The sequence below is a fragment of the Tenrec ecaudatus genome, chromosome 16 (assembly GCF_050624435.1).
Source record: "Tenrec ecaudatus isolate mTenEca1 chromosome 16, mTenEca1.hap1, whole genome shotgun sequence".
In the NCBI taxonomy this organism is placed as follows: domain Eukaryota; kingdom Metazoa; phylum Chordata; class Mammalia; order Afrosoricida; family Tenrecidae; genus Tenrec; species Tenrec ecaudatus.
The window spans coordinates 71,530,484-71,552,809 of NC_134545.1; the positions used below are offsets into that span (position 1 = coordinate 71,530,484).

General features: G+C 42.3%; 1 protein-coding gene across 1 annotated transcript in view; it reads right to left on the reverse strand.

The window, feature by feature from the left end:
• ASAH2 (N-acylsphingosine amidohydrolase 2) overlaps positions 1-15,788 on the reverse strand; it is a 72,485-nt gene extending 56,697 nt beyond the window's left edge. The window contains exons 1-5 of the mRNA XM_075533437.1: positions 15,662-15,788; positions 12,691-12,803; positions 10,664-10,813; positions 2,659-2,835; positions 927-1,054 (exon numbers count right to left, since the gene is read on the reverse strand). Of these exons, the coding sequence (XP_075389552.1) occupies positions 927-1,054; positions 2,659-2,835; positions 10,664-10,813; positions 12,691-12,803; positions 15,662-15,788 (695 nt within the window). The remainder of the gene's footprint in view (positions 1-926; positions 1,055-2,658; positions 2,836-10,663; positions 10,814-12,690; positions 12,804-15,661) is intronic.
• Positions 15,789-22,326: the final 6,538 nt, after the last annotated feature.

Genomic DNA, 22,326 nt, shown 5'->3' on the forward strand with positions numbered 1-22,326 from the left:
TTCATATAAAATTTAACATTTGCACTTTTTTATACAGAAGACAGCTGTGAAATTTCTCTTCAGATATCAAATTTTAATGGACCATGTTAAAAATAGGTAGGACTATTCAACACAAAAACATTGGTGACCTACAACTTAGAATATTTTTTTCTCTCCTTTAAAGAGAGACCAGGTTATAGTTTCTATAAAAAAATCAACTCCTTTGAAAAGTACTGAAATATATTCAAAATGTCAAGTGGTCAAATTGAAACTGAGCTGTTACATCACACGGTCACAGTGGCCATGTACTTCTCTGTCATCAACCTGGTTCCTCGCCTACAAAAATAAAAATAAAAGGCAAAAGAGCTATCTGGATCAGATGTTCCACTTAATTCCGTTGGATTTACATCCTGCTCATCGTTCCAGTCTTTTTATTGTTATATCTACTCTCCAGTCTTCTGTCTCCTCTCCTTGCCACATTCTCCTGAACTGAGATGACTTTTTACATCTAACGAAGCGAGCTACTCATTATTTAGCAAGCACATGTTATCTGCTTTCCATAGATGAAAACCCTAAGAGTCAGTAAATGAAGATAAGCCAATTCCTTACAGTCACATAACTAGCAACAATGATGCTCAGTTGAGACCACAGTTGTGCTTGATGCCAGGCTTCAAATACCCAAACTGCCTCCCACAGCCAGGGAGCTGGAGACACGTGTAGACGCTGGCACATGCCTCTCTGTTCACTTTTGCTTTCGCTTGTCTTAGATGATAAATACATTTACATCATTTTGACCTTCACCCCTTCCCAGCTTCCGACGGCGCCCATCCCTCTCTGTCGTCGAGGCCATCCTGTCTCCTAGTGACGCCAAGTTCATTGGGGGCCTACATTTTGTTATGGGCGAAATGCCAAGGGAACACTGGCTTCATGTGACCCGCCCGCCTCACCTTGCTCTCTCTGATGGTGGATTCTGCAGATAAGAATAAGGGCTTCGGTTGATCTGCACCCCTTCGACGTTTCCTTTATTCATTAAGATTTTACCTGGTTTCATATTCTCATGTGCTATGTCAATGCTCTAAAGGCAACAAAGAAGAAAGGAGTTGTACATTTAGAAATCTAGGTGGGAATAACAATTTAGTCACGATAGACAGAAGAATCCCTTGGACTAAGTCCTTCGTCTTTAACTTGGCCCCGCGTAGAATGAAGGCTGCGTGGACCACACCTCTGGTGACATTCTGGAAGCAGCCAAAATGGCCCTCGCGGTTGAGTTGGAGGTGTGTCTGGGAAGCACCAGGTGGATCGATGCCTGGAACTTCCATTCCTTACTGTCCCCGGACCGCGCTGTAGCTAGGGGAGGAGGGTTGAGTCAGGCAGCATTTGCTAGCTCAGCTGGTGAAAAAGAAGGAATTAATTCTTGAGACTGGGAGAAGATTTCTTAAATATGGACATTCCCTCACAGGGATCCCTGGTGAGACACGATTAAAGTGCTTGGTTGCTACCTAAGAGGTTGACGGTTTGAACCCACCAGCTGCTCCGTGGGCAGTGAAACTGCGGTGTGGGAAATCTTTGGTGCGGTTCTGCTCCATCTTACAGGACTGTCCTCCAGGGTCAGAAAGGGCTCCAGGCGGTGGTTTGAGCCCTTCTCTCTCACCCCATCTCCCTCGGGCCATGCTTCCGAAACTTCGTGATTGCCAGCCACCGCAGGAGATGCGTTTGCTATCAAATCTTGATGCACAACATATGCATACTAGAGCCAATGTTTCACAAAAGAAATACTGGTATCTGCTGTCTGGTGAGTGCTATGATACAGAGGGGCTTCAATAACTTCGTGGGGAAATTCCATTTCATTCCACTTTTCCACGTACGTTTTGAAGTCCTAACTGTATTTCCCAGGCTTTTATATTAGTTTCTCTTTTTCGTGATACGGGTTTTGGGGTTTTGTTTGTGTATGTGTGTGTGTGTGTGTGTTATGCTTATTGTGACTCATGAGGATGATTTTATAAGCCAGTTATAGACTGTTTGACGCTGTTTGAAAAATGTTATAAAACAAGTTCTGCCTTTGCCAGCTGGATTCTTACATATTGGGGGTGTTTTCTGAGAAAAAAGTAGAGCAAGGCTAAGCCTAGAAGGCAGACGAATGAAGAAAAGTCCTAACAAGTCTCCAAAATAAGAGGAAATTGTACTGGAGTGGAGGGGAGCGATGAGTAAAAGTGCATAAGGCAGGACTGGGTCTGAGGGTATGGGCGAGGATACCCGGAAGGCCTGAGGCTGCTGAAGATATATTTTGATATGGCAGTGTTGTGTTTATAAATTGGATAGCATTTATGCTCTCTGGGAAATACACAGCAAGATAGGAATCGTGGTTTCTTTTCATGACCCATGCAGAACATGGGTCATGTAGGGTCCTGAAATGTATCCGTGTTACACACAAATGCTTCCCATCTCTTTGGATTGGCGACATAGGGATCGCTGCCACAAGGTCCTCTTTTCTCAGCCTGTCGGGACTAACAGGAGTGGTTCGGGATAATAAGCCCAAAGGAGACCAGGAAGGGGGAGGGGAAATGTGCCAAGGCTGTGCGTGCTCCCGTCCATGTGTTCTATCAGCTCGCTCATGGCCTCTGATCCAACAACCTTCAGACCACCGGTCAGCTGCCCCAGACTGTTTCAGTGGTTACCTACCTTCACAATGCCATTGACCATGTATTGAAAAGTCCTATTGCTAAATCCTTCACTGGCGATTACGAATACAGTGTACTGGAAGTAGCCTGCTGGAGCAGAGTGCGTGTGCACACCGCTCAGGATCACGTTGTCCTGTCGGTACAGGGAGCCGTATTTACTCGCCAATCTGTTCATCACCTAAGAAGCAAAAACCCACCAAAACATAAGAGGAATATCATAAAACACAGTGGCCGAGAGAAAAGTCTACGATGAAGTCAATCGCCGAACCATAAAGATAACCGTCCACATTAGTCTATCATCACAGCATTGCAAACGATAGTAACATCTACATTCCATATCGTCTCAAAATCTTCATAATAACCCTGTGCTTTAACTTAGAATGGTGAAGCTTAAGGAAGGAAACTGATTTGCCCACTCAGCTAATAAACAGAAAAACCAAGCCCAGGCCCAAGGTAGTCTGACTGTAGATTCAGTGTTCTTAACTATCCATTATTCAATATACAGTATTTATATCTAGGCACTATGGTAAGCCTTAGGAATATATAAATTCCCTACCCTTGATTTTCTTTTTAGTCTAATATGGAAAATGGCAATATAATAAATATATTCACTTATATCATAACATTGCTATAAAATAAAATATTGCTGGGTAGGAATAAAGAGATAAGAATGTTAGTGAGAAGAGGTCTTTCTAAGAGTACTTTTCAGGAGATAATTGAATTAAGAGAGTGGGCTGTTTGTACAATAACAGGGAGATAATGCAAAGTTCTTTCTACCCTGTATTTCCAAAGCTGAAGAACTCAGTCTTCTCTGACATCGATGATTGCACTCACTGGCCTAGGAGAAGCCAGCTGCTGTGAGGTAAGGGCAGTCCAGACATTCTTTGGCGGGGCCCATGCAGAAAGCAAGAGGGTAGCAAGTCTGAAGGGGAACCTTCAACCTCCATGAACCTTCAACATCAAGTAACTTTAGCCCCGTCAACATCTGAGGACAACTCCACGGCACAGAAAAGACGTGTAGCGTCTGCGCTGACACTACATCACGAGAGCGCCTTTCAGTAGAGCCTGCTGTCCACCGCCAGTAGCAATAAGTGCTCTGTTTGAGCAGAGCCGGAAAGAACTGAGCGCGTGTGTCCCATTCTCTTTACTGGCGCTGCTGGCAAGAAGTCATGGGTTGAGAAACATTCTGAGGCCAAATCCGGGCTTAGCAACAAAGAGCACTGTCATCCATTAGTAATGTCTACCATGGTTATGTGAGCCCTGGTGGTGTAGTGGTTACATGGTGGGCTGCGATCTGCATGGTTCGACACCACCAGCAGCTCCGAGGGAGAACAAATGGGCTTTTTACTCCCGTAAACAGCCACGATCTCAGAAACCCACCGGGGGTTGCTATGCCTCAGCATTGACTTGATAGCAGTGAGAGTAACCTTACTCTGAGGGAACTTTGGCGGTGTACTGGGTCATATATTGTGCTGCTAGCCACAAGGTTAACTGTTCAAACTCACCAGTCACTCTGAGGGAGAAAAATGAAATTTTCTGTTCCATAAAGGCTTAAAGCCTTGGAAACCCCAAGGAGCAGTTCTACTTTGTCTAATGGGATTGCTCTGAATTGGAATCAATTCCGTGGCAATAGTTTTGGGGGGTTTTGTTATTTCAGAGGAGTGGGGAGGGGTTAACTTCTCTCACTTTGCTTTTATACCTAAAGAACTCCCACCTGAGGGTTATAGAAATAAATGCATTTGGATATATTCTAATTCAAAAGTCAACAAAACCCACATGGAAGACGCACACGAGGTGTCGAAGGGATCAGGTATCGGGCATGAAAGAACAAAAGATCCTATCATTGTGAATGAGGGGGAGTGCAGAGTGGGGACCCAAAGCCCATCTGTAGGCAACTGGACATCTCCTTACGGAAGGGTCACAGGGAGGAGATGAACCAGTCAGGGCGCAATGTAGCAATGATGAAACATACAACTTTCCTCTAGTTCCTAAATTCTTCCTCCCCCACCCCCATACCCCACCTATCACGATTCCAGTTCTACCTTACAAATCTGGCTAGATCAGAGGAAGTACACAGGTACAGATAGGAACTGGAAACACAGGGAATCCAGGATGGATGATCCCTTCAGGACCAGTGGTGAGAGTGGTGATACCGGGAGGTAGAGGGAGGGTGGGGTAGAAAGGGGGAACCAATTATAGGGATCTACATATAACCTCATCCCTGGGGGATGGACAACAGAAAAGTGGGTGAAGGGAGATGTCGGACAGTGTAAGATATGACAAAATAATAATTTATAAATTATCATGGGTACATGAGGGAGGGGAGAGTGGGAAGGGAGGTGGGGAAATGAGGAGCTGATGCCAGGGGCTTACGTGGAGAGCAAATGTTTTGAGAATGATGACGGTAACAAATGTAAAAATGTGCTTTACACAATTGATGTATGTATGGATTGTGATAAGAGTTGTATGAGCACCTAATAAAATGATTTTAAAAATATGTGTGATAATAAATGTTTATTGCAGCTAATGTGCTTTATGTAATCTGTAATGTAGCAATAGAGAGCAAATACACCACTGAACTTTGCTCTTGAATAATACACAGTTATCTGTGGATTTCTGCTCACGTTCTCCCTCCTGTCTCTCAACTGGACAGCTCTAAGGAAAACACAGGCAATGATTCATAGAGTTCTGTGTCTCTGAAGTGCCTACTAATATGCTTTGCAAAAAAGTACAAAGTGGATACATTTTTCTCCCAAGAAAACAGAATACAGTTCCTTTTAGGAATGTGGATCTGGGATAAGACATAGCTGTGTTCAGAACCCAGCTCTGCCATTTTCCAGTTTGTGCTAGTTTAGGAAAGTTACTCAGCAATAGTGAGATTCAATTTCCTCGTTATAAAATGGGGATAACGACCCGCCTCAATGTTGGTTGTTATCTTGGAGGTCTATTGAGAATATACTATTTCTTTTTAATTAATATGGAACCCTAGTGGCACTGTGGGTTAGATGTGGGACTGTTAACCCCAAGGCCAGCGGTTCAAACCCATCAGCTACTTCTAGGGAGATAGATGAGACTTCTCCATACAGATTTACAGTCTCCGGAGCCCTGCCTAAGGCCCAATAAATCAGAATTGGCTGGGATTGGTTTAGTTCTAATAAACGATTCTTAATCTTGCTACGTTCACACAATGTGCAAACAGACACAATGTGAGCGGTTGCTGAATGTGCTCATCTGGGTTAGCTAGAGGAACAAAAGCAGTGAAAGAAACTTGTATCAGGAAAATGGCTCACATGGTTGTAGAATTGGGTAAAGCCCATCAGGTTTCAAGTCCATGGGCCAGTTGTTCAATGGCCTGACTCCTGAAGCTTTAAGGGCTGATTAATTAGGATCAGCAGGAACAGCACAGGCTGCAGAGGCAGATGAATCCAAAGTGAGTGTGTCAAGCTTGTGACTGAAGAGGTCAATGTATCCAAGGTCGGCAAGTCAGATGGTAAGTCAGAGATGGCTCCGGAAGCAGCAGGCAATATTGCAGCCAGTTGGATCAAGTCCAAACAACTGCTGTCGATGAACCAGATAGCAAGATCCATACGGTGAAAAGCAAGTAGGCTTCCCCATAGCGCCCACTTACATAGGAACTAGAACCCACCCCTCAAAACTTCCTTTCAATTGCATCAGAACTATGACTTCGGTGAAGGGGTTACATTCCACCCCAAGCCTCCCACAATTGCTGGGCTGCTCACAGCAGATCCTACCATGGTGTTGATTATATTATATTAGGTCACACCATGGGAGATGACCAGGCCAAACCACTAAGATTTCTAGCCAAATAGACACAAAACCTAACTATCATACTCCACGGCTTATCCGGTTGACACCTGTACCAAACTCAAAAACCAAATTCACTGCCATGGAGTCCCTGTTGATTCCTAATGACTCTGTAGGACAAAGTGGAACTGGCCCTATGGGTTTCTGAGACTATAAATCTTTATAGGAGTAGAGAGTCTCATCTTTTTTCTTTGAAGTGTCTGGTTGTTTCAGACTACTGACCTTGTGACTAGCAGCCCAATGCATAAACCACTACACCACCAGGGATCCTTGACACCCGTGCACATATAATCTCCCAAAACAGATACTAATAAAGTCAGATTTGTACTAAAATGATACCAATAGCACAGCTATAACTGAAAACACACCCCATCTATATCTTTCATAAATGAACAGAGTGAAAATATTGGATGCATACCTACAGGGAGAAAAATACTCATAACAATTACCATCCTCATTTCTGCAACTGATCCCATGGCTGTAAGTGGTGCTTAGGACAACCTTCTTCACCACCCATTCAATATGCCCTTGACCCTCAGCAAGTGCATCAGCTGGTTATGGTTCTTTGGCTGGAGGGGTGATCCAAAACTTCATTCCTGACAGGTCGGAGCCATTAGTAGGCATGTCAGAATTGGATTGTTGTGGTTTACCACTGGCTAATCCCAGGGCATGGCAAGACGAAAAGACATCCTAAGGAATCACCTGGATCCCATACATCGTTTACTTTTCCTCCATGGTGTAATGCCAATCCAATTTCCACTTGGTCATCAGAATCAATTATACCACTTAGTACAGTAACACCCATCGTTGCCTGTTGATCCAAAGGCTTGAGGGGCCCCAAAGGTTCAGAGTCACTTAACTTCCAGTACAATGGAATCAATGCTGTGTCTCCAGATAGGTGTAGTCTTCCCTTTGGAACTAAGACCTCCTGGCCCAAAGAGGACATGGTTACAGAAATAGGAAGCAAAGATGTTTCGGGTGGGTCACTAAGAGTAACACTGAGTGGTGCCATCCCCTTTCTCATCCCCTTGGTTCTTGGATGTGTGAATCCTGGCTATTGGTAAAGCAGCACCATCTATTGCACGCTGGTTTAGAGAACAAGGACAAAGAATATCAATAGATAACAGATCTCTGATACATTTTGAGAGAATTAATTTGAACATTCATGTCTGCTGAACCAGCAGCTCCAGCCAAGGCAGCCAATAATGCTCTTTGCCAGAAGGCAAGCATAAGGGTCTGTTCTTGGGCACCTTCTGGTAAACCAGCAACAGAACTTTTAATCCCAGATGAAGCCCCAAAGCAAGGAAGTCCAGATAAGTCAACCAATTGCAATGAATTTCAATCAAGTTACTTTTTTTTAACTGTAGAGCATTTATGTACAGAACTCTGCCCTAAATTTTATAAACAATCGTATTTAGAACTTTCACTTTAAAATATGTTCTGCATGCATGTGGACACAATCTTGCATACATTTAATATAATACTAATGCTTATTTATTTGTTTGTTTGTTTTTGTTTCACTGCCATAGAACCCATGCCAACTCACAGTGACCCAGTAGGACTACGTAGAACTGCCTCTGGGCTTCTAAGACTGGAACTCTTTACAGAAGTAGAAAGCCCTGTTTTTCTCCCACAATACAAGAATAAGTGATCATTCGACATAACACTGATATGTCAAATGGAACAAAAAGCTGGAAATAATTAATATTTCTCAAACATGAAAAGTTGCAATTTAGTAGCAAATGAGTTTTTTTAATTGTCTGTTGCATGGGACACAGTGCTTGATATTACTCACTTGCTCACTTATAATTTTAGCATTTATTATTAAAATAAGCATCAAGACTTACTGAGAGACACTTAAGGCAAAATTTGTGAAAGCTGACTCCTTTTAAAAATCATTGTACTGGGGGCTCTTATAGTTCTTATGACAATCCATACATCAGTTGCATCAAGCACATTTGTATATATGTTGCCACCATCATTTTCTAAACAAAAAGTCAACTTTGGAAATCAACAGAAAGGTATATTGATTGTTGAAACAAGTAACTTCATGGATTCATCTTCCTTTTTGTAGACTATATGGACTATCTGTTTAATATAAAATGCAGAATATAGCAAAAACATCTGCACTAAAAGCTTTATAATCTAATTCATCTCATTCCACTAAAATGGCATCAACCACTCTTGTGTTCAATCATTGATACTATAGTCACATTTTAAAGAAATAAAATCATAAAGAGCTAACATACACATACACTCATCTGCATTATATGTCACATTCAAATGTGTGAGTGAGCAAAAGAGGGACACCACAGATTACCTGTGTTTAGGGCCCTCACACACCTTAATCCAGCCTGCTCTAGACTCCTCTTTCTCAGTTAACAGATATGAAATTAGTCTAACATTCTCTCTTCTAGTGATCTGATCCTCTTCAGAAAATACAACAGGGTCATATCCTAAACTCACTGCCATCAAGTCAATGTTGACCTACAGCAACCGGATAGGGTAGGATAGAACTACCTCTGTAGGTTCCCAAGATTGTAATTGTTTACAGGAGTAGAAAGCCTCCTCCTCCTCTTCCCATGGAGCAGTTGGTGATTTCAAACTACTGGCCACCTGGCTTGCAACTCAATTCATAATCCACTGGGCCATTGAGGCTACTTTGGATTATGTCCTAGGATTTGGCTTGGATAGATAGACCTGGAAAGGTGTGTCTACCATTCCATCATTCTACTTCTTAACTTACCACTCCACTTTGACACTTTGATGCCTCTTTTTCTCCTTGCTCTCTTTTTCTTCTCTCTCTCTCTCTCTTTCTCTTTCTCTCTTCTCTGTACCTTACACTGGATCTGTGCTATCAAGAGCCCTCCATAAAATTAAACTTTCCAGAGTCTATGCAAGTTTACTTTAGAGAAAACCATAGAAACATCTGCCATACTCTACAATACAGTACAATTTAAGAGAGTGGATGTTTCATTCCCTTTAAACTCTCATTGTGGAAAAATTCAAACAGAAGTAATCAAAATAGGATCATGAATCTCCCTGTGTCTATTGCTATATGCTCCAGCAATTACCAACTCATGGCCAACTTTATTTCAGTGTTTAATTCTCCACTGGGTCTTGGTACTTCCAATTTTCCTATATTCATGCTTTCTAGTTGCCAAGTTCTGATTATTGGTGGATGTTTGCTGCCAATTTCTTCTCTTTGGGGATCATGCCCCATCAGCAAATAAAGGTCCTACAAATAAGCCTACCCTGACAGGCTTTACCCAATCCATCCCCAAGTAGTCAAATCCTTTTGTCAATTGTCTAAGAAGCTGAAGGGAAGGATTCAAGATGAATTGTTGTTAGTTGGCATCAAGGCCCTTCCAACTATGATGAAAGCTGGCATTTGGCATTTGTATTACCCAATCGACATTTGAAATACCAGTGGCATAGCTTCCAGCATCGGAGCAATATACAAGCTACCACAGCACAGCAGGCTGATGGCCAAGTGATGGAGAAATTCTTTGGCACTCTCCAGTGTCTGAAATAGGTGGAGTTTCTGAGACTATAACCCTTAGACACCCTTCAAGCCTGGGGCTAGCCTCCCCCATCAATAGACAGGCTGACAAAGTGAACAATATTATCAGAGAGAAACGCCCTCCTTAGAATGACCAACCATACAAAACAAAAGCAAGAGTGCACCCTTGAACCAGAAGTCAGAAGGCAAAAAGGGGTCTAAAAAGAAGACTGACTGGTCTTGGGGAACACAGGGGGTAAAAAGAGCACTGTGGCATTGTGGGGAGAGCAATCAATGTCACAAAACAAACAAACTGTACAAATTATTGAGTAGAAAGCTAATTTGCTCTGTACACTTTCACCTAAACCACAATTAACAAAGAGAGTTAAGTGAGAGAATCTATATAAAGTTCACCTGGAGCATAAACATTCTAGGGGGGAAATTAGCATGCATAATGACAAATAATCAGTCTCATTGAAAGCAAGCTTTGAGCATGATAAGTTAGAATAAAATTCTGCGGTCATTGGCCTCACCGAATTGTATGTTGCACTGCCAAGAATTTAGGGCGCTGAAAGTAGTAGAGACTCGCGGGATGAGAAGCCACACATGTTATTTCCCACTGCATTCACCCGTAGAGTTTTCTTTGAAACGGTTCAACTTTCTTCCTGCAATCACTTACCTCCAGCCGGAGTCTTTGAGATACCATGCCTATTTCAATGCTGACAAATACGATTCGATTTGAGCCATCCGGTTCTGCCATGATGAAAGCACGGCTGTACAGCTTCGTGAGGAGCCCCCGTGCAGTCTGGCCAGCTTTGCCATAGCCCATCTAAAGAGAAAGAGAGACCCAGAGCTGTTGCACTTCACTCATCTGTCCCACCATACAAACTCAAAAACGGAACTCACTGCCACTGAGTCAATTCTGACTCGTAATGAACATATTGGACAGGGTAGAACTGCCCCCTGTGAGTTTCTGAGACTCTAAATCATTATAGGAGTAGAAAGCCCCGTCTTTCTCCCATAGAGCGGGCTAGTGGTTTTGAACTGCTGACCTTGAGGGTCACAGACCAACGTACAATCACCATGGCTACTCACAAACATCCAAGAAGAGGCTAATTACAAAAGGCAAAGGGGAGGGGTGGAAATCCATATGATCCTGTGGTTCCGTGTGAGATCATCTATGTGCTTTCAGTGATTAAATCAAAGCATTAAGATTTGAATCTTATGCACAGAAAAACATCAGGTCAATATATCGATCAGGATGATCAAAGCTATTGACTGGCCTATGAGCAAGGAGGGAGCTGCGTGGTTCAGAAAATCCATGATCATATTGGGATTGTTTTTGGTGGGGGGGGGGGTCTTTCTATGCCTTGAAATAGAATCCTTTTCTTACCTACTTAAAGCACCACAGAAGGAAAGGGTTCCCCTTCCCTCACCCCATGGAACACACCTTCATTCTCATTGTGTGGTGTGTGATTTTTTTTTTTCCTGAAGAAAGTGACGATCTTTGCTGGGAACATTTTAACATGTTTTTTAGCATGCTGTCCCTTCTTAAGTCAAATCAAATCAAATATATGGGATTTCAGAAATTTGTAGGAAAATGGAATTAAGATATCATGAAAAATCTCTACGAAATCTAGGAAGCCCCTCATATACCTGCACCAAACCCCTTCTCTCATCATGACATAAAATGCAGAGCTGTTCCGACGTCTGGGGAATGTTCCTTCTACCTCTTACTTTATTCTTCATTTAGCTTCACATTCCAGGGTTGATTTTGAAAATAGACAGCGGGGAGTCATTCCTGGAATGGCGGTGTAGTGGTTACTATTGGGATGTTAACCCCAAAGTCAGCAGTTCAAATCCACCATCTGATATGCAGGAGAAAGATGAGACTTTCTACTCCTGTGAAGAGTTACGATCAGGGAAGCCCGAAGAACAGTTCAACTCTGCAGGTTGTTCTGCATCAGAATTGACTCAATGGTACTGAGTTTGGTTGTTTGGGGGGTGGGGGTAGTTGTTTGTTTGTTTGTTTTTGTGGTAAGGGAGAAAACCAATTGGACAACCTCATACTCTCCTTTCCTAGGGAAGGATTGATATAAATGGGCATTTCCACCAGCATAGGCTAGAATGCATCCCAAGAGCAACAGGTGACATGTGACTGATCGAAAGTGTGATATTTGGCTTGGGAAAAATTGCCTTTACTAGATATCCAGATCATTTTTTAATTAAGGGATTTAAATCCTCGGATCTTTAGTTCAGAGATTTTTCTGGTTTCTCTTGTGAAAAAAAGGAAAATATCCCGAGTCCATATTTCCCCTTGTCAACTACCAGCTGGACCCCTTCCTAACGTCACCCTAGGTTCCACCCTAATGTCTTCCTACCGCCCTGCACACGGACATTTCCTGTTTAGTATCTAACACTAGCCTGCCTTAGTCATTTGGGTACTTGCCCGTGCCTACCAGTAGTGGCGTTTACCAACTCTGCCACTTCCCCTTACTACAAATGGCCGATAGGACTACAGTGAAACTGTGGGTGAAGAAAACATGTTTCTTCTTTAAAGCGCCATATGCACAGTACTAGACAGTAGTGACATCAAAATAAAAGATAGAAGATGGTGATGATGCAATGATCAGAAATGAATGCAGGATGTAAATGAATAAAATTCCTTATTCTGCACTCTCCTGGAGACGTCCATCTTTTACCTACCAAAGGGATGTCCGATACTTGTCCTGTGCAGTCAGCTCGACCCACACCAATATAATAGCCACTGAAATTCCTCGGAGGGCTTGGGGTAGCTGTAAAATCATGGTCTCCTGAGTCTGAAAAATAGAAGACACTTGAAGAACAGTATTTCAGCCTGTTTATTTACTGATGTAACGATGTAAGCTGAGTGATTAGAACACCGGGGTTCTGTTCCCTAAGGAAGGACTCCTTTGCTGTTTTCTCCTCTTGAAGACCTGCCCACTGAGACATCTTCAGAACCCATTTCACTAAGCAGATCTTTCATGTTTTCAGCACGACAGTCTAGGCCTCCCTCTGATGTCTTCTAAGTTGTCACCCCAAACAATTCTCTGCAAGCAGATTCCCCCGTCGCTGACTTATCCTGCTCTTTTGTTCTCGGCCAAAGGGATGGGGTTCCAGTTCCTTGGAAGACAACCTGGGAAGCCCAGGCTCTGGGGACTGGTTTCTACCATCCGCTCTACCCAGAGCCTCCGTTTACTTCCCTTTCATCAGCCATTCAACCTTGTTCTACTTCCATCACCTCCAGACCCAGTTCAACCTCCCAAGCCAGCTGCCCCTACCCTGGGCTGATCCTCCTCCCCCTTCTGAAGGCTGTTATTTTACATGTGTCCTGAGTCATTTTATACTTGTTGACATGCCCATGCCACTGAGTCTGTTCAAAGTCACAGCAATCGTGAAGAACAGAGTCGTAGCGCTGCACAGGGCTCCCTAGGCTGAGCATCTTTATGGATGCAAACTGCCTCATCTTGTTCCTGCAGAGCGGCTGCTCAGTTTAACCCATCAACCCTTCAATTGGCCAACCTAATGCTTAACCAATTGTGCTCTTCTTGTTGACACAGTCTCCTTTTATTTTAATTATCCTCCTATCACCACATATATGTTGGTATATAAAATAAATGTTTCTCCTTATTTTAATCTCACATCACTGATATATCACATATTAATGCTTGTGCATATATATATATATATGTTTTTTAATGTTGTCCCTGGGTGATGAAAATAATCTATGTGCTCAGTAGTCAACCAAAAGGTTGAAGTTTGAGTCAGAAGAAAAGTCTGGCGATATATTTTTGAGACAGACTTTTCACACGCGCGTGCAAATAACAACATAAGTAGAAAGGCATAACTATTTGGAGGGCAGGTACTGAAAGCAAATTGCACAGATTTGAAACCTGTGATTCATGATTCTACCACTTATTAGTCAAGTGAATTACTTGACATATTTTCCCTGATTTTCTCACATATTATCATGGATAAAATAATAGTGCCCTGTTTCTTATGATTGTTTTAAATAATAAGTGTGTTACCATATAATAATTATTTTTTAAAGAATAATTGTTTCAAAAAATGGCTCTATGTAGCTATGGTTTTTCTCTTCCTTCCAGAAAGGTATTGAAGGTGGGCCAAGGCAGCAAGTGTCAATGATGTAAGCATTCATGATTTAAAAGTACTTCGTCAAGAGATTTAAGAGTCGGCTCTCTGGAATCCTAGAATTTTGGAGTTCAAGATCACCTAGTCCAATTTTCTCCATTTTACAGGTGAGACAACTGCAGTCCAACTGAAATTTCACAGAGAACATGTAAAGATCCAGGAGCCCAACAGACTCTGAATCCCACGTTCTTCTTAAAACTGCTTCCTGATGGAGTTAGCGGCCATGCCGTCTCATCCTCAAGCCCGCATTTTCTGCATGAAGCTAAGTATTGCAAGCAAGAACACAGGTCCCTTTGCTTTGAGTACAAAGTTAGGTGCCAAGCTAAACCAAACCACCCAGCTGCAGACGAGTTCCTTGTAACATCAGTGTTCATTGCTCCATGTGCAAAATGACCCTCAGGCTCGAACCATCTTAGTGTTGTGCTGCTGTATCTGCCACAATCTATTAGAAGGGTTCTTATAGGCACTGATAATCTCCCAGAGTCTCGGATTCCTAATCCTCTCATTTGAAGAGATTAAACTGGGTAGATCCTAGAGATCATTTCAGTTCTCACATTCCAAGACCGAGTTATTCCCACTGCTGAGAGAAACTGTTTTAATGTGGTGCAGGGAATTCAAACACGGTAGAGAATACACTGAAAAGGGGGAGACCACAGAAAAGGAAACCGGTTTTAAAAATCTGTCTCCTGCTCCGTCTGGCCTGAGGCCAGCCTTCCTTTTGTTAGAGTCAAAGCCTCCCCTCCCACGTCTGTCTCCTCTGCTTACTTGCCCAGTCCAGAACTTGAGGTCAAGGTTCCTTGCAGGAGGATTGGCTCAATATTGCTTGCAAATGAGGCCTAGACACGTTTCAAGACCTAAATCCATTTCCACCATTTAAAAAACAACCAGGAGGAGATCTCTAACAATTTTCTTTTGCAGTCTCTCTTGAAATTTCCAGAGCTCTTCATGAGTGTGATGTCACAACAAACAACTGATACTAAAGCCAAACAGTGGCCCCCGCGTGACCTGAACTCCCTGTCTCTCCCCCCGGGTTTCCCATGCTCCAACTTGTTTACAGAAGAAGCGGTATGTGCAAGGCCCTCGCTGGACTGCTTCATGAACTGCGGGCCATGTGGCGGGCCGCTCCTCCTCCCTTGGCCCTCAGGAGAAGATGACAAGGAAAGGGACAGAAAAAAACAGAACCCTGGGACAAAGCTCACGTCGCCGCTGGACCTTGACAAGTCTGAGACTATTTCAATCAGGGAAAACTTCAAAGGCACAAAAGTACATGTCGGATGTCTATCAAGTGACTCTTTGGGGACAAAGGTAAGCTTGATAAGAATATTTTCAAACTTGCAGAAAGGGCCATTAGTGCCGGAAACAATGGTCCTCCCAGGCTACTTCTAACGAACTGTGCAGTCATCAACACCATCGGGGGACAATGGTTCTGGTCTTGGCGTCCCCAAAATGCAATGCATTTCCCACAATTTTACAAATAGCACTCCCGAGAGCCCATGACACTTGCCTTTATAGTTCTCAATGGTCCCAGCGGTGATAAACAGCAGGCTGAGAAGGGCCACAGTGATGGCGGTCATAATCACAAGGAGGAAAATTAGGAATGACTCCAACGTGGAGAAGGTGTGTTTGGCCATTTTCCCAATAGTAAAGCAGGCACTGTAGATGGGTGAACAAGGAAGAACTTCTAAATCACAAATTAATATACATATGCTTCCAGCTGCCCGACGATACAATGTCTCAACTTTTTCATGTGAATAGACTCTATCAGGAAGCGCAAATGCAGAGTGCATGTGTTAATAGTTGTGTTAGTCTGGGTACTTTAGAGAAACAAATGCACAGAAATTCATGTATAAGAGAGAGTTTTAGGTAAAGGTTAAGTGTGCATGAAGAAAATATCCCAATCCAGTGCTGCCCAAGCCCACAAGTCCAACATTAACACATTAACCCATATGTCCGACACCAATCCACAAAGTCCAACTCCATCTCACAAAACAGATGCAATGATGCCGACTGCAGGAGGAAAGCCGGGTCAGTGAATGTGTAAGCATCTCAGCACTGGCAAGGGTCTCCACATGGGTGCTCCAGCACCAGGGCAGCATCAAGGTAGGTCCATGTGGCTTCTCCTTGGGGATGTCTTCCAGGAAGTCAGCCTTGTAAGCTAAAGCAGGAAACTGCTAAGGAAGCTGCACCCTGGTGCATCCATTACAAAGCAAGAGACGAGAACTAGAAAGGCAAGACTCACTGAGTCATTTATCCCTCAGCCCTTTAATTAATCCCACATGTGTTTATCAGCCAGGTTGGCACAATTAACTAACTAACTCAATAGTTCTATATTCCAAGCCCATCGCCAACAAGGCCAACCACTTACAGCAATCTATTTTTGTAAACTCAGTTGTGGCATCTAAATCCTTCTCAATACAGAGCTTCGCCTGGCAGAGACCACCATCGTTTGACACTGGTAATTGAATTAAAATATATTTGTATTCCAGGGCTACATCATAGTGCTTTCATTCATGCCAATGATGCTGTGTACGAGACTCGGCAGGAGCATGTCTGTCAGTAGGGATGATTGGTGGCCCTGTAGGGCTTGTACTTGACAGATGACTGGCTGAGTTGGGGCTATGATCTGTGGTTCTGGATGAAGTAAAATTAACTTTCCACATGGAGGTGAAACCCATCATTTTGGCCTTTAAACTCTGTTTTCTCACTTTCAATCCCTACTTCATTGGGAGATGTCACAAACAGTAGGATTGACATCCCTGGTCAACAACCAGACATTAGTAAAATTTTCCTCTTCAGGGATCAGAAAGATTCCCTATGATTTTCAAAAGCCCTATATCAATGGGTGGGAATAAATTTGTAAAGTCCCTGTGTTTTATAGAAAATATAGTTATAGGTTCCTTTAAAAGGTTTTAGGAGAATTCACCACTGCCCAGAGGAACTATAAAAGCTAAAAGAACATCTAATGTAATAGGGAGAAGTACAAAATCATGGATAAAGATTGGGTTTTCAAGTCTGACTCCAGAGTTCAAATCACATTTCTGCCACTTATTGAGGGACCTTTGGGAATCCTCCCTTGACACTGAGCCTCTGTTTCCCTGTCTATAGATAAGAAAATGATCATTATAATTTTGGCATATAGAGTTTCTATAAACTAAGATAAGACAGTGACATTAAAATACTGGATCTGTTCTAAGAAACGTAAGAAGCACGTTAAAATGTTCGCATTTCCCAGCAGACTCCCAAACCACAAAGACTCTGTGCTCCTCCCTGCTGCTAACGGGAGTTGATAGAGGCTGCCATGAAAGGGTTACTGGACTCAGCGCTGCTCCTTTTAGAAAGTCTGAACAATGAGGTAGGATTAGACTCTTGGGACTTCTCTTCCAAATATCTGTATGTGTGGCTACGATGCTGTTGCTCCCAAGAGTTTGTTCCTTGGCGGCCAACAAGTGTGTTCAGTATGAGCCAGCTAAGACTTTTGCTTGACTCTGACTTCCCTGACAAGCTAAAAGTGAGAGTTATAAATCTGGAACTTCAAGTTTTCTTTTAATTTTTCATAAGCTATGGCCACACCGAGCCAGTATTTCCATGCACTCAAAGATTGCTGAAACTAATTTTTCTGCTTTTCTTCCCAAGAGATGGGGCATGTGCTCTCCAAGCTGCCATAGTCCCTGGACTTTATAGTCATTTGATTTTGCGATACCTGAGCTAAAGTTAATTAATCTACCAGTAGACATTTTCACGGTAGGGTTGAACTGGAACTAGATAAGGAGAAGGGGACATCATCCCAAGGTTCATGATTACTGAGAGGATTTCCTCATGGATTCGTCGTGATCATGAGTTCCAGTGAGGACATCTTCAAATCTTGAGCAAAACAAATGAAGTCTGTATCTTGGTCCTACTCCTACTCCCTGTCCCCAGGAGTCAGGAAATACATCTAAGAACGATCTCTAAAAATGTGAAGATCCAAAGAGATTTGCTAATCATTAGCTATTGTTTCTGTCAGTTAGCAAACATCAAATCTGGTAAACTTTGTTCCGTCCCAAAGCTATGGCTTCTTTGAGCCTTCTGACTAGCTGAGGAAGGAAATTAGAAGCACAGGATTGATAGGTGAAAATCAGATGCCCAGAGCATCACGGCGTATGTAAACATGGTCACAGGGTGGGAGCGTGTGTGTGTGTGTGTGTGTGTGTGTGTGTGTGTGTGTGTGTGTGTGTGTGTCTGTGTGTGTGACAGACAGCATTAAGCAGCATGGTGGGCTGAGGATACGGGGTGCTCCTACGTTTACTCTGCTGGACTGATTACTCCCTTTGAGCTCCTATAAAAGGCAACAAATGCACGTATTTCATTTGATTGAGTATTAGAATTTGAAAGCCCTAGAGAGACTTAAAAGATCTGTCCACCTTGTGCATTTCACCACTCTCTTCTGCTACTCGCATGGTTGCGAACACATTAGCGTCACCTTTGAACAGCTTTCATTGATTCCGCCACAACTGTTTGGGAAACTCAAACCTGAATTAGCACATGGGTTACTCAATCCCGATTGAAATCTCAGTTTGAGCTTTAAAGCAAGATTGTCTTCAGAACGGAAACTCGGCCAGGAGAACGGAATCAAAGAATGTTAGAACGCTGTTAGAATCAACTAACTGACTTATTTATTACCTACGTGCGTGTTTATCGTGGTCATGTTTATTACAGTTTAAAACAATTATTGTTGTTGAACGCATGCAAATTAAATGGTATAAACATTCTGAATCTAAAAAAAGGAAAATATTGCCTTTTCCAGGAGTCTACCTGCTAGAATGGTTACCACCTAATCTAGCACAGTCCTTACAACTCACTGCAGAGGCTCAAGTACTGTGACAGTATGACCCACATGTGGCACATGCTAGCCCATGAGGGCTCTGATTTTCACGACTCAGACAGTCATAATGAATAATTTGGAAAAAATAAACTTCCAAGTTTAGAAAAATGGGAGGAAACTTAGGAATTTCCCCACGATCTCTGAGACAATAGGATGATTCCAGATTCTTTTCTCTGCCCCTTCTCCCATCCCAACAGCTTAGGTCTGGGTGAAGGAGTCGTGGGGAAGAAGGGGAAGTGGGGTTAGGGAAACAGGCTGAGTGGGTATAGCCAAAAAAGTAAAGAAGATTTACCTGCAGAAAAATGGAGAAATCAAAATCGAGGAGTGTACAGTCTCTGATGAGCAGGAGAGAAAGACACATGTCTGCTTAATGTCTCCCAAATCTTGGCAATGGTCCCTGTGTCTCCCTTCTTGTACAATCCAGAGGAAATTTTCTCAACTACTTTATGAGTTCACTTGTTTAGTAGCTCTGGAAACATTTTGAAAAGGGTGGAAATTCCCTTTAAGTATGAACATTTTTGTTTGTTTTGTCTTTTGAAGAGGTGAAATCATTTGATATGTTTATTCAGTTACTTATTGATACAAGCAAAGAAACTGATGGGCTGTGGAATCGTGGAAGCCTGTGGCTGTCTTGAGTACTCACGTACTACCCCGCTTGGAAGGGGGCACATATGTATCTCATGATGCAAAGCATACTTCATGGCAATTTAGAGTAGCAAACATGCATTTCTCTGACCTGAGTATTTTAAAGTACTTCTATGTCCATGATTTTTTGTGGAATTACTTCCTAACGAAGGTCATTCCCTTGCTCTGGCTCTCTCTGAACTATGCGAGATGTCTAACACCTCTGGTACTGCCAGCCTAATTGGTTTACTGGTTTAAAATAACTTTGGGGATGTGCTGTGAAAGAGTGAAGGTTTGAGTGGGTAATGTGTGTGACATTAAATTGCTAATCAATAGAACTCACAATCACACAATTTTCCAATAATTGGAGATATTGATATCCTCCAAAGGAAAATTTGTCTCCAAATTTAAAGCTAGGAATAAAACAAACAAACCCACAATCAGTCAAATCTATTCCAGCTCGTAGGACAGAGTAGAACTGTCCCTTTGGTTTCCTGAGGCTGTCAATCTTTGGGGTGGAACACTTTCCCTTTCTCCTGAAAGGGGCTGCTGAGTTCAAACTGCAGACTGGTTGGCAGCCCAGTGCATAACCCACTATCCCAGGAGGTCCTAGACAGCTGGAAATCACTGGAATTTAGACAAGAATTGTTACTACATGGGTTGTTTGTTTGTTTAGATTTGGGGTACATTCTTTTTTTTGATATTTTTTTAATAATTAAATCATTTTATTGGGGGCTTGTACAACTCTTATGACAATCCACACAGACATCCATGGTGTCAAGCACATTTGTACATTTGTTGCCACCATCATTCTCAAAACATTTGTTTCTACTTGAGCCCCTGGTATCAACTCCTCATTTTCCCCCCTCCCTCTACTCCCATGAACCCTTGATAATTTATAAATTATTATTATTTTGTCATATCATACACTGTCTGACGTCTCCCTTCACCCACTTCTCTGCTGTCCATCCCTCAAGGAGGTGGTTATATGTAGATCCTTGTAATTTGTTCCCCCTTTCTCCTTCACCTTCCCTCCACTCTCACAGTATCACCACTCTTACCACTGGTACTGAGGGGGTCATCTGTCCTGGATTCCCTGTGTTTCCGGTTCCTATCTGTACCAGTGTACATCCTCCAGTCCAGCCAGATTTGTAAGGTAGAATAGGGATTGTGATAGTGGTAGGGGGAGGAAGCATTCAAGAACTATGCCATACAAATTATCCATAATATCTTTGTACTAATCCTTAAAACAACAAATAAAATACTAATTATGACAGAAAAAAGAAATTCCTTCTTTTCTCCCACTTCCCCCTCTCCCACTTCCCAGCAATTTTTCTTACCTGATTCAACCACTCAAATTGAGCTTTTGAAATCCAGGAAAACAAATAGTCAATCCAGACTCATCCCCTTTTTCTCCTCATAGGCCTTTAGCTTTGCCTTTCTGAAACCTATTGCAGAAAGATTTCATAGTCAAGTCCAGAAGAGTTCTCATTAGCATAATATCATGGGCTTAGTACAAAGATGAGATTAAAGTATATTGATAACCAACTCACCCTCTTCCCCAGGATGCAAGGCTGACTGGACTGAAGGTCATTCAGCTTTTACACAACTCTTCCAGCACGCCAAGTTCTGCGCAAGGCTTAAACCTCAAATCACACAAAGTGTGCACTTGACTTGTTTCTCCCCAGTGACTCAACAAGAGTCCAAAAGTAACAGAAAAAGTTGGCTTTTAGCGTGTCTAGGAATCTCTCTATCCAAGGCTTATAGCTACTTCTGAATGGAAAAATTATTTCATTTTTAAACTCTGATGCATTCAAAGACTAGAAAAGTTTAAATAATACAATGAGTACTAAAAAAGAAGGTGTTGTAACCATTAAAAATTATAACGGAGAAAGAAAATCAATAACATGGAAAAGAATCCCGTTTTTTTTTAGTTTTGTTTAGGTTGTTGTTTTTCCACAGTATGTTTGTTTGTTTGTTTTCAATATTTTTATTGAGGACTTTTACATTTCTTATCTCAATCCATAGAGTTCCCTTTTGGTTGTTTTTGTTGTTGTTAATTTAAAAACATTTTTTGTGGCTAGTAAACCCAGGGCACCCTCAGACGTGAGGGAGCTCATCATTGTGACCCACGGGATTTTTCAGAACTAGTTAGCCAGGGCTTTCTTCTTAGTCTGGAAGTCCCAATGAAACTTGATCAGCAATATAGCAGCACACAAGTCTCTACTGACAGATGGGTGGTGACTGGTCTTGAGGTACATTGCTTGATAATCAAATCCAGGTCTTCCAAAGGAAGACAAGAATTCTACCGCTGAATTATCACAACAAGGTCCCCATATTGCATTATTTATATGTGTGTATTCACATAGACTCCAGAAAGTACAGAAACGTGTTATGAAGTAGCTAACTGAGAAAGTCGTTTTCACCCCTTTTACCTCAGAATACCCTCCACAATGACTACGTATCACTTGCATAATGGGGACAATCAAATGCTTTTAAAATAAGAAAATAGTTGCCTCCTTTTGGAAAGTGCATACTTGTACCAGGGCTTGACTTAAGTAACAGTCTGTGAGATTCCATTTCCTCATCTTCTATCTTAGTAAACCCAAGCTGTCCAGGGCAAATTTTGAAAATAAGAAAGACAAAGACCAGATAAATAAAACCAAACCTCACTCACTGCCATT